Source organism: Patagioenas fasciata, chromosome 2, assembly GCF_037038585.1.
Source record: "Patagioenas fasciata isolate bPatFas1 chromosome 2, bPatFas1.hap1, whole genome shotgun sequence".
Classification (NCBI taxonomy): Eukaryota; Metazoa; Chordata; class Aves; order Columbiformes; family Columbidae; genus Patagioenas; species Patagioenas fasciata.
The window spans coordinates 18,284,835-18,299,611 of NC_092521.1; the positions used below are offsets into that span (position 1 = coordinate 18,284,835).

The 14,777-nt window shown below is 35.2% G+C and overlaps 1 protein-coding gene across 5 annotated transcripts in view; it reads left to right on the plus strand.

The window, feature by feature from the left end:
* CSMD3 (CUB and Sushi multiple domains 3) overlaps positions 1-14,777 on the plus strand; it is a 637,009-nt gene that overhangs the window by 376,844 nt on the left and 245,388 nt on the right. For all 5 annotated transcript variants that reach the window (XM_065830155.2, XM_071803847.1, XM_071803848.1 and 2 more), the window contains 3 exons: positions 2,156-2,294; positions 7,341-7,528; positions 12,437-12,625. In XM_065830155.2, coding sequence (XP_065686227.1) covers positions 2,156-2,294; positions 7,341-7,528; positions 12,437-12,625 — 516 coding nt within the window. The remainder of the gene's footprint in view (positions 1-2,155; positions 2,295-7,340; positions 7,529-12,436; positions 12,626-14,777) is intronic.

The following is a 14,777-nucleotide window of genomic DNA, read 5'->3' on the forward strand; positions in this document are numbered from 1 at the left end:
TTGACCATCATTGAAAACATATTTGTTGCAGAAAAAAAATAAATAATATATGGTTTACATTTCACAGGTTCTAAATTCTAATCCAGTATGCTACATAAGGCTTTACATGTTTATGCTATTATAGTAGTCTCGTGAAAATCAACTCATACTACTATGTTTTCCTTAGCTTTCTTTTTCCTTACAATAGGTTTCAACACCTTATCAGGTCCTTATCAACCTTTTGTTTTCTTTGAAGAAATATTGATAAGGTCTTTTCATAAGGTCACAAGTAATGCTCACTCACAAAAGTCAGAGCAACTGTGAAAAAGACTTTTTTATAGTATTACTCCTAACTCGCTTTTTTTACTTAATATTCTAGGTAACCCATTTTAGTTAAAATAATAATAACTGGAAAAACAAAACAAACAACAAACAAACTTCCTAAATGTCCCTACTAGTAACAATTGTTACTACAGTAGCTGGATTCCCTGAAGGACAGCAATTTGCAAGCACTTCAATAAGTGAAAAAGTTTAGTTTAGAGTCAAGTATTTTACAAATTATTTTGTCCCAGGGATAAGTAACTGAAGTTAGTTATTTGATATGTAACATTGTAACTCAAGGAAAATACATCTTACTATTCTAGAGTAAAATATATTCAAAGATCAGTTGCTTTTCTGTCTTGACTCCTCTGGACCAAGGAGACTCTTGGTTTTTGTATTAGTCGATATAGGTAGGTTTACTATATTCAAGCGTATGCATAATAGGCATATAGAAAAATACATAGACATGGTCTTTTGCAGATGCTTACACTTGTGCTGAAAAATATATATTCAATATACCACACTGAATATGCATTGAATTTATAAGTTGTCCTAGATATTTTAAATTGCTGGAAAAAGCACTAAGATTTGTTACGCATTTTAAATATGTTAATACTTCTAGTTATGGAGCTACTGTATTTCTTAGATGTATAGAATTCAAGATAGTTCTGTGAATGAACTTCTCTGTTCAGGGAATATCAATCTCCTACCGAAAACAAATAAACAAAAACATTCCAAGCATTCCCATGGTCTTTTCCTCACCCACCCGTACCACTGATGATCTCACAAAAGACTGATGAGACAAGTGCTTGACTTTACATGCGCATGTTTTAATTTCATGCATGGAATTAAAAACCTGCACAGAACTTTGCAAGACTTAAACCTAAAAAATCTGTCCCTCAGCAGTATTGGTTTTACTGTTCTTACTCTTTGCACCTGTGAGATTATACCATCTTTGGGATAGACTACCACTGTCCATAGTCAAAATCAGCATCAGTCAAATTTATTACTTCTGAGATTTTCACTTCTGCCCTATGACTTTCTTGACACTAATCAGCTAATGGAAACTTCCCTCTGTCACAGATTCTCTTCAACTATTTTAGAAGAATTCTTATCAAATAAATGTTCTTCATCTTTGTAATACCTACCTGTAATTAATGTGTCATTAAGCCATTGAAAAACTTTAAATATGATTACCAACAACTTTGGTTTCAGTTATGTCCTAATACAGTTTTCCTAGCTTATATTTACTTACTATCTCTGAGGTGATTTCTAGTTATTTCTAGTATTTTTGGTTGCTGATGTACATATTACTATTTAATACATATTTATTTGCCAAAAGCTTCAAAAGTGTCAACTAATCTTCTACAGATGGTAAGTATGTCTTTTTCATGAATGAGGAATTTGAACTGCCAACATGACAATAAAATTGCATTGGTCTGACAGTGGATCCATGTCAAAGCTAGAATATTAATTCACTAGTATCTAGCTTGATACTCACCTGAAACTTTTGCAAGATTTTCAAATCTCTCTGTTCACAAATGAAAGCAGAAGTAATGGCAGTTTATAAACACTATATTTTTTTGTATGTCCTTTGTTACAGGAAAATAGATTTTGCCTGTAAGAATACAGTATAAAAAGCTTTGTCATGCACTATTGAATAGTTTATTTTATCTCATTGAGGTTTTAATTCAGTTGTCTCTCTCTAATTGTGAGCCCTACAGGAGTCTGTAAGTTTCAAAGCTTTGTTACATCTTCTTGCAACTGAATTTTTAAAATTAGTTTGGTATAGATGCCCTATGTTGAAAGTGATAATTATTAATTACATATATCTTTGTCTGTGTTTCATTTTTAGCTCCATGTGGTGGGCATTTTTCATCTCCCAGTGGAGTAATCCTCTCTCCAGGCTGGCCGGGGTATTATAAAGATTCCCTGAATTGTGAGTGGGTGATAGAAGCTGAACCAGGACACTCTATCAAAATTACATTTGAAAGGTCTTGGCTAATGTTTTTCTTATTTAATATTTTCCATTTTTTACCCAGAAGGAGTTTATTAGCTCTGTTACAACATTACTTTGCACTATGCCTAAAATCAAGGAATTGTATTGTCAAGAAGGATTTTTGAAAATACCTTAGTGCCTTCAGAGCATAAATTTTATTTTCAGTGTAATTTCTACCTTGGTGTACTGAAAAGCTTTTGAAATCCCTACCCTATTGCATATATTTCAGTCTGTCTAGCCCAGTTAAAAATTGTTATGATGAACTGTACTTACAAAATATTACTTTCTCTCAGACCTATGAAATCTTCAACTCTGAAAATCTGAATCAGTTATGAAAACTGAAGTAAAAGCATTCATTTTTTTATCCATTGTGAATATTTCATTACCAAATCGGCTGATTTGTTTCTGTGAAAAGACTCTGTGCTCTCAGGATAGAGTTCTAATTTCCCCAAATTACTCCAGCATTCCATTTTTCCTACATTATTGCCTGTTACTTAAGTTTCTTCTTTATTCCAAGGATCAAAATGTGCTGACGACCTTATATTTTTCATGCTAGCAAGACACGGGCATTTCATTTAGGCTTTTTATGAGAAAGCAAAATAGAAAATATAATTTAAAAAAATGCTTCATTCTACCTATTTTCAAGGATGTTTTAGATTCTTCTTAATTGTAGATATTTATGAAGTTAGATGATGATCCAGGAAAAAAGGACCTTTGATAATCAAAATTATGGCACACAAATATCATTCAAGTACTTTTTGATTATTATTTGTGCAAAATATTTTGACTACTCCTGGTCAACTCAACTGAAAATAGAAGGTATAAGTTCACTTTAATACAATTGAAGAGCCAATTTTAGCATGGTATGAAAATTACCACCTTCTCTTAGCAAAATTTCTCATTGTGATGAGATTGTTTAAAACTTTTTTTAGTACTATAGTTTACACTATAATAAAGAGGTCACATGACATTATATACCATCAGAGAACAGGTAATATGGACACTTTGAAGGTATTTCTCAGCCTTAACATCAAATGAAAGCTAGTATTCTAAAATCCTTAATGCTGTACATCAGCTTAAAATAAAGATTTACCAAATTTCTACTAATTAAAATATAAAAGAAAAGTGAATAAATCCCTCTTGTAGAAGTTAATCAAACTCATACTAGTTCAAAATTAAAATAAAAATATTGGTTTTCCTCATTGTCTTTCATTGTAAAATGAAAATTTTGGAACTTTCATTAACTCTAGTTTTTGAAAAAGAAAAATATAATTTCAAATAACTGATTTTTAATTCAGCATTTCATTTTCAACTTCATATTTGTTGTGGACAGTCATTTCAAATTGAAAAGCATTTTCCTTTGTATTCGCAAAATTCTATGTCAGCCAGAATTTCACCTGAATTTCATTACATCTGACAGTCTCTTGTGTACACTTTTTGTTTGTAATACTTTCACACCTTGTTATAAAATTGCACAACCTCTATTAGTCGTATAGGTAAGAGCAATAAGAACAAGATGTGGTGTCCTCAGATCACAGAGAGATCTCCTGTCCTCTTTATAACGTAATCTTATAATGACATTATGACATTTCTTTTTCCATTGCTGCTCTTTCTGGACACTCTTGTCATTTGCTATAAATTGGACTGATATACATGGTGCTCAGATGCGGCAAGATGAATCTAGAGAGCCCCTACTTACATATAGGTGTTTGTATGCTTATGTCTTTCTGTGCAGGAGTACGTGTAAAAATAAATCTACATATGTTCACAGAAATGCATTCAGATACGTAATTATATGTTTGGATGTAAATAAAAAAGTTATTACATAAAACAAATACTGAAATAAATCTTCAAAGTGATCAGAAAGAAATAATTTAGTAAACTGCTAATGTTAATTTACTTAGACTATTATTTTTCACATAATTAAAACTTATATTCAGAGACTTACATTCATATACTACATTATTTTTAAAGACTCATTCTGGTCTGAATGTCCTTGCTCTGCTCCTTTTGCTTGCAAATCTTCAGCTGGACTTAAGACAGAACATTAATTTTGTTGAAATACGCACATTTAAATCTACAGCCAAATGTATTTCCCATTTCATTAAAAAGAAACAAACAAATATTTTGTCCAGTTCTTTACATTTCACCTTTGTCCTGAAAAAGAAAGACAAATACTTTTTCTAGCTTTTCTTAGTGCAAACACTAAAACTTCCACAGTACCTTTAGCGGTTTGAAATATTCTTTTTTTTTTCAGTTCCTCAATCAAGGTAAAACATTTATAGTACAATTGTAAAATCTTTGCATCCTTTCTTTTTGGATTTTCTAAGAGGAAGGGAATAGTTATTAGCAATGCAGATTTCCTGCTGAGTGACATATTAACATTACATAATTTATCATTTGTTCAGTAGTTTATTTCCTTTAATCTCCCATCTTCTTCATTTCCTATGGCTTCTGTTTTGTGACATTGCATATGTGTGAGGTACTGCATTCTACAACTGTATGCTAAAGTTTTCCTATGCCATGGCACCAGAGACATAGGAGAAAAGAAAGAGATTTACAGACAAAGCTTATAATAATGACTATTAAATTTTGAGGTTTCATAATAACATTTTATTATCTTGTTTTATGATTATGCATGTGTACTCAAAATAGTTTACTCCTTTTGTAGAGGCATAGCTACAACAGATAAACTGTTGGATTTTTGTTATAAAGTCAGTAGCTTTTTAGGCTGAATTGAAATGATAGAAGTAAGAAATGTGAGTGCCATTCTTCATGAATTGTTTATCACAAAACCTAATTATGAGTATTTAAATGTTATGGATGTTAATCAGCAAACTAGTGATTGGAGTACTAGTCACATTTGACTAATGAGCATACACTATGTATATATACTAATGTGAATACTGATATCCTGACACTGCATTGAGTCAATAAGGTATGTCCTAGCAACTTACATGCATGCTGTATATATTAAAGAAGCTTTATCTGTTTAAATAAGATTAAAAAGTATGTGCCACCTCCTGTGTAAAAGTTTGTTTCACTCCTATCTGCTTGAATAAGTTTTTGTGAGTCCACTGTAAGAAGAGACCTCACACAGTAACGAAGCCATGCAGGTTAAAGAGCAGTGACTGGTTAAACAGGAAAGAACATCAGTGTGTTCTTACATGAAGACAAAGTATTTTTTACTCAGTTTCCAATAAATCCCTACTGTTTTCTAACAACAGGGAATAACCAGATGATATGTAAATATATCAGATAAATTGATCATCAAGAGGAAAGTATTCAAGGAAAAAATTATATTAGCATCACCCTTAGAAATTAAATTTAAATTGAATACTTTTCTGAGCCAAATGACCAAGCAAAGGCATTGTACGCAATCCCCTCTTCAAATTTCTTTCAGCTCATTTCACTACAAAACTGTCCTCACTTCTTTTTCTTGGGTGTTCGTTTGTTTTTTTTGTCTCCTGATTTTTCTAATGTTTGTGGTGTTGTATGTACTCTTTGAGCAACAAGTACTTAAGAGAGGATTTCTGTTATGTCTTTGGAGACTCAATCTCATCATGTCTTGACTGACCTGATAAGTTACTTTGCATTTATGAGGTCAGTACCTATCTTAGGTATGGTTTTGATAAAGGAACAAAGAAAGCAGAGCAAGGTTATAGTATTTGTTTTCCAAGATGACTTCAGTTTTGTATGGATTGGGGGTGGGGGCTGGAGGGGAAGTGGAAAAATTACTGAAAAAAAAAACTAAACAAGTAATTGAAGTAATTGCCTAGTAGATTTTTTTGTGACACATCATTTTTAGCTCATGTGGAAACTAACAAAAAAAGATATATTTTTCAGTTCTCCTGCTTCTAGGCTTATTCTGCTTCACTTCCAAAACTCTTTTACTTTATCTCTGTGTTCCTTTCAATGTTATTTAATAGGAGCAGGACATGGATAAAAGCAAACACATGTTTTGGAGGTTTAATTTGGCTTGTCCTCTTTCAACAAACTCCTTTAGATCTATAGGCTGAGACTCATGGGACATAAATACTGAAATACAGATTTTTTTCAGTACATTAGCATTAATCATATAGTTCCTTGAATGGATTTCACAAAGCTGAATTAGGTATCTAAGTGAATCAGAGTGAGAATTAGGAATATCTGAAGGGTCCTTATCAGATCCTACTGTTATTTTTTTCTTTTTTATTCTTAAAGACTTTTTCAATAATCCATCAAAGAGTCCATTAAAACAGTATGATGGATATAAGGTCTGTGATAGCAAGAAAGAGAGAAACCGTTGTCAAAATATCTAACAGTTGTTTGGGATTGTTGATACCGTCTAAAACAAGACAAGAAAGGAGATATCTAGCAGCACTGTCACACTCATTCTTTCCTTGGCAGAGGCAGCACACATGCTGTCTGTAAACACACATTTTGCTCTGCAATGTTTTCTAATTTTTTTTTTTTATTATTTTTTTTTTTTTTTTTATTTACCAGAACTTCTACCACTACTTTGGACTGAGTCTGAACGGGCACAAAGCCACAAGTCTCAGAGCAGATTTAGAGAATTCTATCCCTGCATACAGCTGATTTTAAGGGTAGAAACTGAGAGTGTGATTCTTTGATAATATAAAACATCGTGGTGACATTTGTGCCAAATGGAATGGATATAATAGAAGAATGAATCTCCTCTATATAATTTACCTATTTTTTTTTTTAAAGTGCTATGAAATAGTATACACAAATAATATTAACCTTTGCTAACAAATTATCTGTTTCTGGCTTTAGTTTCCTACAAAACAAACCAGCTCAAGGACTTTACTTTTATTTCTCATCTTACTATGGCACTAACCTGAAATTTGGTTGTTGTATTAATTAAATAGGATAATTAATACTATTATATTGATAGTGTAAAATAGGTATGTGGAGAAATAAAATTACATGATCAGGAAAGGAACATAGTTTTAAAATATGGCTCGCTTTGTATGACTTTACTGACTTGTGTTTTAACTACTTCTTAAATTGGTGCCTCTGTGTGTTTCCTCAATTGCAGATTTCAGACAGAACTCAATTATGATGTTTTGGAAGTTCACGATGGACCAAATCTATTATCTCCACTTTTGGGATCTTACAACGGCACACAGGTCCCACAATTCCTGTTTAGCAGTAGCAATTTCATATATCTTCTCTTCACAACTGACAACAGTCGTTCTAACAATGGCTTCAAGATTCACTATGAAAGTAAGTAATTCTGAATTGTATGACTTGATTTCCCAAGCAATGCTTATCTTAGTTATCAATAGGTGCACAGGTATCATCTTTGGTAAATTTCTGTGATTTCTCAAACTGAAAAAGATGTAGTGATGTTAAACTGCAGGAGAGATGAACAATAATTTAATTTACAATTTAACATCGTTGCTGTACTGCTCCATGTCTTAAGAACCAGAACATCACAACAGGAAAGAAACACCTTTCTTCTGGGTGTTGCTTTTATGTTTTGTTTTGTATTTTTGTAGGTTTTTTTTTTTTTAATTATTATTATGCTTCATATAATACATTGTTTTTGTGTGTAAAACTGCATAAGATCAGGAAGATTATTAAAAGTTAAGCAAATACCTGAATTACTGTCCTGACTGCTGTACCTGCACCTCTAACTGAAGGCAATGGCAAATGTAGTTTCCACTAATGAGCTGTAAATCAATCTATGATTACGGATTTTCAGGAATCTAAAAACCTGCATGTGTGTTCTGACAGAAGTATTCTTTTTTCATTATTCTAACCATATAAATTCCGCTGCTGAAGGTGTCATGGAGGCACCCCGAGGTTAGCTTAAGGGACAATAGGGTCCAAAACAACTTTTATTAAACCGGTGAGAAACAGGGTTTAAGCACTCCAAAAGTGCCTTGAATACAGGTTCGGATATCAGTTGAGGAAAATTATTAAGGGGCAGCAACTAATACAACAGGAGGTCCACAGTGTGCATGCACGTGGCTTCACCCAAAACAATGCCAGAGCTGGCCCTGAGTTCGGGACGAATACACACTTGGCAAGAGTCCCGTTTTTTATATTGGCTGATCAGACCTGACTGTAGGCATTCCAGAAGCTTCTCTGCACCCCCACACTGGCTGTGGGGTGCCCCTGAAGTCTCCAAACATCCCCCACACTGGCTGCAGGTGCCCAGCGGCTCACTGGCACCTCGGCACTCCCTTCTCCTAATGGCCCTGGCCAGGGTGCTCTGGGGCCAAACAAAAGAAGCTGTTAGCCTCAAGTAGCAGAGAGAGGGAGATGTGCCTACTCCTTCCATACTGAAGAAGGGGGCGGGGAGAGTGGGGGCTTTGCATCCTGCCACAACGGGTCTGTTAGATTACGTACTTTATGAATTCTTAAAATTCCTATAGGTTGATATATTAGCATGTCATTTACATTTTGTGTTTCTAAGTTTACCTTTTGTTGTAATAAGTCATATTTTCATGTGAAATAATATTTTTGTAATCACTTCTAATTTGCTTACTAAAGGTCATGAGCAGATTGTTATCTCTCTATTTCTTCTTTATACTCCTCCTTATTGGAACTACCACCAATCAATTTTGCATTATTTTTGGCCATTTTCACAGTTCCTGACCAGTAATTATAAGGATGTTAAATATAATATATGTGGAGGTGACTTTGCTAGACAAATTTTAGGATGATTTGAAACAAGTTCTGGCTGTTCATCAAAAAAAAAACAAAAGCCAAACCAACCAACCACAAAAAATACCACCAACCTATTGTTATTCCAAAATTCTTCACTGTCCTATCCTTCTAGCCTTCACCCACATACTTCCATTTCTATCATCTTCTATACTGTGAAGAAATGATGATTTTGCTAAGTTATTATCCTTTCTGAAGTTTGAAAGCTGCCTATTCTTACAGAAAACTAGGTTAATATTGCCAGTGTAGAACACTAAATTCTTAAAATGACTGGCTAAATGAGTAATGTTAAATGGTAGAAATTACACTTTGGAATGTGAACAGCAAAAAGATAAAAGCCATACTTATTACAAATATCCTTATATCAATCTGCTTTAATTAAAGAAAGTTGAAAAGGAAATGTAAAATTTCACTGCAATTGAACTGTTCAATTTTATTACAGAAGTCCCATTTTTTCCAAAACTGATCCCCACTCAACAATTCTCTTTACACTGGTGAAGAATGAAAGTTAAATTTATACTATCAGAGAACATTGACAATATACATCCTTACCACTTGTACACACAAAAAAAAAAAAAAAAATCAGTATTTTTTTCTGGTTAACAACCTTTGTTTATATACAGACATCTAATAGTACTTTTATTTTTGTTTAATTCTTAATGGTTCATTGTCTCATATCATCCAGCACAACCCAATTCTAGTTACCCTTTTCTGGATGATAATAACAATGATTAATGTTTCTCTGTTTAGCATTTCTCTCTTCAAATATACTATTACAAGCTGAAGTCTTTTATATGTTCTTATTTGCTATGCTAATAATTTCTTTGAATGCTGAATTTCTTTCTAAGAAAGGATATTTCACAGAATCACAGAATGTTAGGGATTGGAAGTGACCTTGAAAGATCATCTAGTCCAATTCCCCTGCCGGAGCAGGAACACCTAGATGAGATTACACAGGAAGGCATCCAGGCAGGTCTTGAATGCCCCCAGAGTAGGAGACTCCACAACCTCCCTGGGCAGCCTGTTCCAGTGTTCTGTCACCCTCACTGAGAAGAAGTTTCTTCTCAAATTTAAGTAGGACCTTTTGTGTTCCGGTTTGTACCCATTACCCGTGTCCTACCGTTGGTTGTCACCGAGAAGAGCCTGGCTCAATCCTCGTGACTCTCACCCTTTATATATTTGTAAACATCAATAGGGTCACCCCTCAGTCTCCTCTTCTCCAAGCTAAAGAGACCCAGCTCCCTCAACCTTTCCTCGTAAGGGAGATGCTCCACTCCCTTAATCATCTTTGTTGCCCTACGCTGGACTCTTTCCAGCAGTTCCCTGTTCTTCTTGAACAGAGGGGCCCAGAACTGGACACAGATGTGGTCTCACCAGGGCAGAGTAAAGGGGAAGGAGAACCTCTCTCAACCTACTGACCACCCCCCTTCTAATACACCCAAGGATGCTATTGGCCTTCTTGGCCACCAGGGCACAATGCTGGCTCATGGTCATCCTGCTGTCCACCAGGATACCCAGGTCCCTCTCCCCTACACTGCTCTCTAATGAATCATTCCCCAACTTATACTGGAACCTGGGGTTGTTCCTAGCCAGATGCAATACTCTACACTTGCCTTTGTTACATTTCATTAGATTTTTCCCTGCCGAACTCTTCAGCCTGTCCAGGTCTCACTGGATGGCAGCACAGCCTTCTGGCGTGTCAGCCACTCGTCCCAGCTTGGTGTCATCAGCAAACTTGCCGATAGTACACTCTGTTCCCTCATCCAAATCATTGATGAATATATTGAATAATATAGGCCCCAGTACTGACACCTGAGGCACTCCACTAGATACAGGTCTCCAACTGGACTCTGACCCATTGACCACGGCTCTCTGGCTTCTTCCCTTCAGTCAGTTCGCAGTCCACCTCACTACCCGATCATCCAGACCACACTCCCTCAGTTTAGCTGTAAGGATGCTGTGGGACACTGTGTCAAATGCCTTACTCAAGTCAAGGGAGACAACATCCACCGCTCTGCCACCATCCATCCATCTTGTTACATTCTCATAAAAGTCAATGAGATCGGTCAAGCACGACTTCCCTTTGGTGAAGCCATGTTGACTGCCCCTAATGACCCTCTTATCTCTAATATGCCTTGAGGTGGCACCAAGGAAAAGTCATTCCATCAGTTTCCCAGGGATGGAGGTGAGGCTGACCGGTCTATAGTTACCCGGGTCCTCCTTCTTGCCCTTTTTGAAGACTGGAGTGACATTTGCTTTCCTCCAGTCCTCGGGCACCTCTCCCATTTCCCAAGACTTGGCAAAGATGATGGAGAGCGGTCCAGCAATGACCTCAGTCAGCTCCCTCAGCACCCATGGGTGCATCCCATCTGGACCCATGGATTTATGGATGTCCAGATTGCCTAACTGCTCCCTAACCCAGTCCTCATCAACCGAGGCAAACTCCTCCACTATTCTGCCTTCCTCTGGGGCCTCTGGGGTACGGGACTCCTCAGGACAGCCTCCGGCAGAGTAGACAGAGATGAAGAAGGCATTCAGTAACTCTGCCTTCTCTGTATCTTCTGTCACCAGGGCACCCACCTTGTTCATCAATAGGCCTACATTGCCTCTGGTGTTAGTTTTATCTGCCACATATTTGAAAAAGCTGTTTTTGCTGTCATTGACCCCTTTCGCCAGGTTTAATTCTAAGGAGGCTTTAGCTTTCCTAGCTGCCTCCCTACACCCCATGACAACAGCCTTATGTTCTCCCCAAGATGACTTTTGTGCAGGAATAAAAGGATAAACATCCATTAAAAATCTTATGCTGAATACTTCTTGTAATTTGCCAATTTCAGTAATATTCCTACAGATTTTTGTTTGGTTTTTTTTGTTTGTTTGTTTTTTGTGGTTTTTTTTTTTTAAAATAATCTAAAAGGTTTAATTTATTAGCATGACTTAAAATTCTTTTTTCAAGCCATTTTTACTCCTTTCTCTGCTATTATCTTCTGAATGTCTCACATACCAAATAAAGTAGGCATGAGAATCATTTATGTAAATAGTTGATCTATGTAAATATTTCAAGGATAAATATTGAATAAAAAGAAAGCATTTTAGCTAGGATAAAAAAGCTTGATCGGGAAAAATGGAGGCTGGAAATCAGAAATTTGAGCGATCATCAAGGTTTATCAACATCAGGGAAAAAATCACTTGATATTACTGAGATAGGATCAAGCAAAATATCCTGTAAATTATGTGTTGTTTTTCTCTGCAACAATGGCAAGATGCAATTAATTAACCATAGAGTCTTGTAACAGTAACACAGAGAAACGCAGTACTAGGATAATTCACTGAAAATGTGTGATAACACCCCCACTCACAGCACAGTGAATTACTTAAATTATTTTTTAAAACTCTGTTGGTTGGCTGTTTAATTATTTTCCTTGTTGTTTCTTTGTTTTGTTTTGTTTTGTTTTAATATAGGTGTTACTGTTAATACTTACTCTTGCTTGGATCCTGGTATACCAGTGCATGGACGTCGTTATGGACATGACTTCTCTATAGGTTCCACGGTCTCATTTAGTTGTGATCCAGGTTACAGGTTGAGTCATGAGGAACCTTTGCTATGTGAAAAAAATCACTGGTGGAGTCACCCACTCCCAACTTGTGATGGTAAGGATGGATGGATAAAATACAGAATACCTTAAAATATACACATTTTGCCAAGCTATTATTAGTCAAAAATACCTAAATATTGGGGGAAAAAAAGAGTAGTCTGAGGACATAAATACTATATACTTCTGTGTGATGAGATATTTAGTCATAAAAGTAGAGAATAATATATAATTCTTTGGATCAGCAGGTTTTGAAGATAAAGTTATCTGTTAGTGTGAGCTGATTGCCAAATAGCTCAAGGCATGCAAGATTAATGTATTACGTATCTGCTTGTAAAGTGCTTATTACAAGCTACAAATATCTGTGTTTGGTTATCCATCTACAGACATGGGAGTGCTGACATACAAAACATGAGATGTGGTTTATTTATACATGACTCATAAATCTGCATATTCTCCTGTTTCATGCTGATTACTGTGTTCTTAGATTGTTAACAGAACTTGACAGCCCTCAATCACTGTAGGAATTGATTCAAACATATTACACATGATGACTCTTAAACCAGACAAAAACGGTATTAAGTAACATGTCATACAGTTTTGCGGTTGCCAACATGTCATTAAAAAATCTGCTTGAAAAATTATCTCATAGTTTCAGTAATCTCTTGTTATTTGTATTGTTAATTTTAATCAGTTTTCCCAGTTAAGGGGATTTCAGTTATAGTTAATATTAAGAAAGTATTTTGCAATCTTTATTAAGTTGTGTACTTGAGCTGATTTCCTCTCAAAATAAATTTTTTCCTTTGAGCATGACATATGCTTTTCTGATGATATAAAAATTGTACGTGATATTATATTTTCTAGAACAGTTCTTAGTGTCTCAGGACACTCAGTTAGAAAGAGAAAGCTGAATTGAAATGAAAACTAATGAAAAAGCTCACTGAAACGTGTGATTTGCCATATGAAAATATATTCATTTTCACTGGATTTCTTTTTTAAAAAACTAGTAGGGGTTTTCTTGGCCTTCAGCTTATTTAGTTAGGAAATGCTTTGGGTTTATGTTTTTCATATTTCAGTGGCTTGAACATGCCAATATATGATGATACTCAAAATTTGTGGTTGTAGAAATGGGCGTGGATAATCACTTTCCTGAAAATGGCGCTCTGTAGTTCGGCAAACCTGTTTCCTAATGGATTCTGCTTTTCAGTCAGGTACTTGGAATGAAGAATCACAGGGTTCCCACAGCTCACAGTCTAACATATTATATGGTTTGTTACTGTGGAAGGCACTAGGTGCTGAACTACCTAAAACAAATAGTGTTCACACACTCCCTATGAATACAATGTTTTGCTGTAAACTTACATATTGTGATAAATATCTTCCTCAAGATGCTGAACTAGCATGCAGTTACTTAAGTAAATAAGATTTTTTTTTTTTTTTTTCCAGAGCACATTGCTAAATGGCAATTGTCCATTGAATAAATATGCTCTGAAGGCAGGATTGAGTACGTTTATTCTAGTAAATTTAATCAATTCATGGTTGAACTAATTTTAATTTCATTGCTGAATTTCTTCTCTGGTGGAGTGTTTTTAAACAGGATCCAGAGTCCTTGCACCTCCAGGGAAAAAAAAAACATTTGCTAAATGGGCTGTTCTTCGCATAAACTTTGAGGACGGGTTTGTATTAATCGTGCCACCAATAAAACCGTTGTTCACTGTTCCCACTCATTCAATATATTACTCTGACAGTTTTGGAAGATCAGAGTTCTTCCTTGATTTTTCTTTTTGCTAATTGCATTTCTTTTTTACAATTACACCATGCAGTGACATGCAGACAGACCACAATAGTTGTGCAGACATTATGACAACTCATGAGTGTTTTGGAGGAGGAAAACAGTGTAGAAAAGTAAAATAAATAGATTCCTTAGGACCAGTTCTTTCTCCAAGTAGAAGATGGTGTTGACTGCAATTTTGTTCTTTGAAGGAGTGTAAACTAATTTTTTCAAGAGGTGTTTGGATGTTACACAGATAAGCGTCTTGAAAGGCTTATAAGGGAAGTCACACTTCATTATCTGCAGAAGCACTCAGACAATAATGAGAATGTTGGTTTGAAAAATGAACAAATAAACAGTTTCCTTCTCTAAAGCTTGGCCTGAGTTCTTATGGCAGGCTGTATAATTCATTCATATTTGAATAACTGGTAGGTATGAA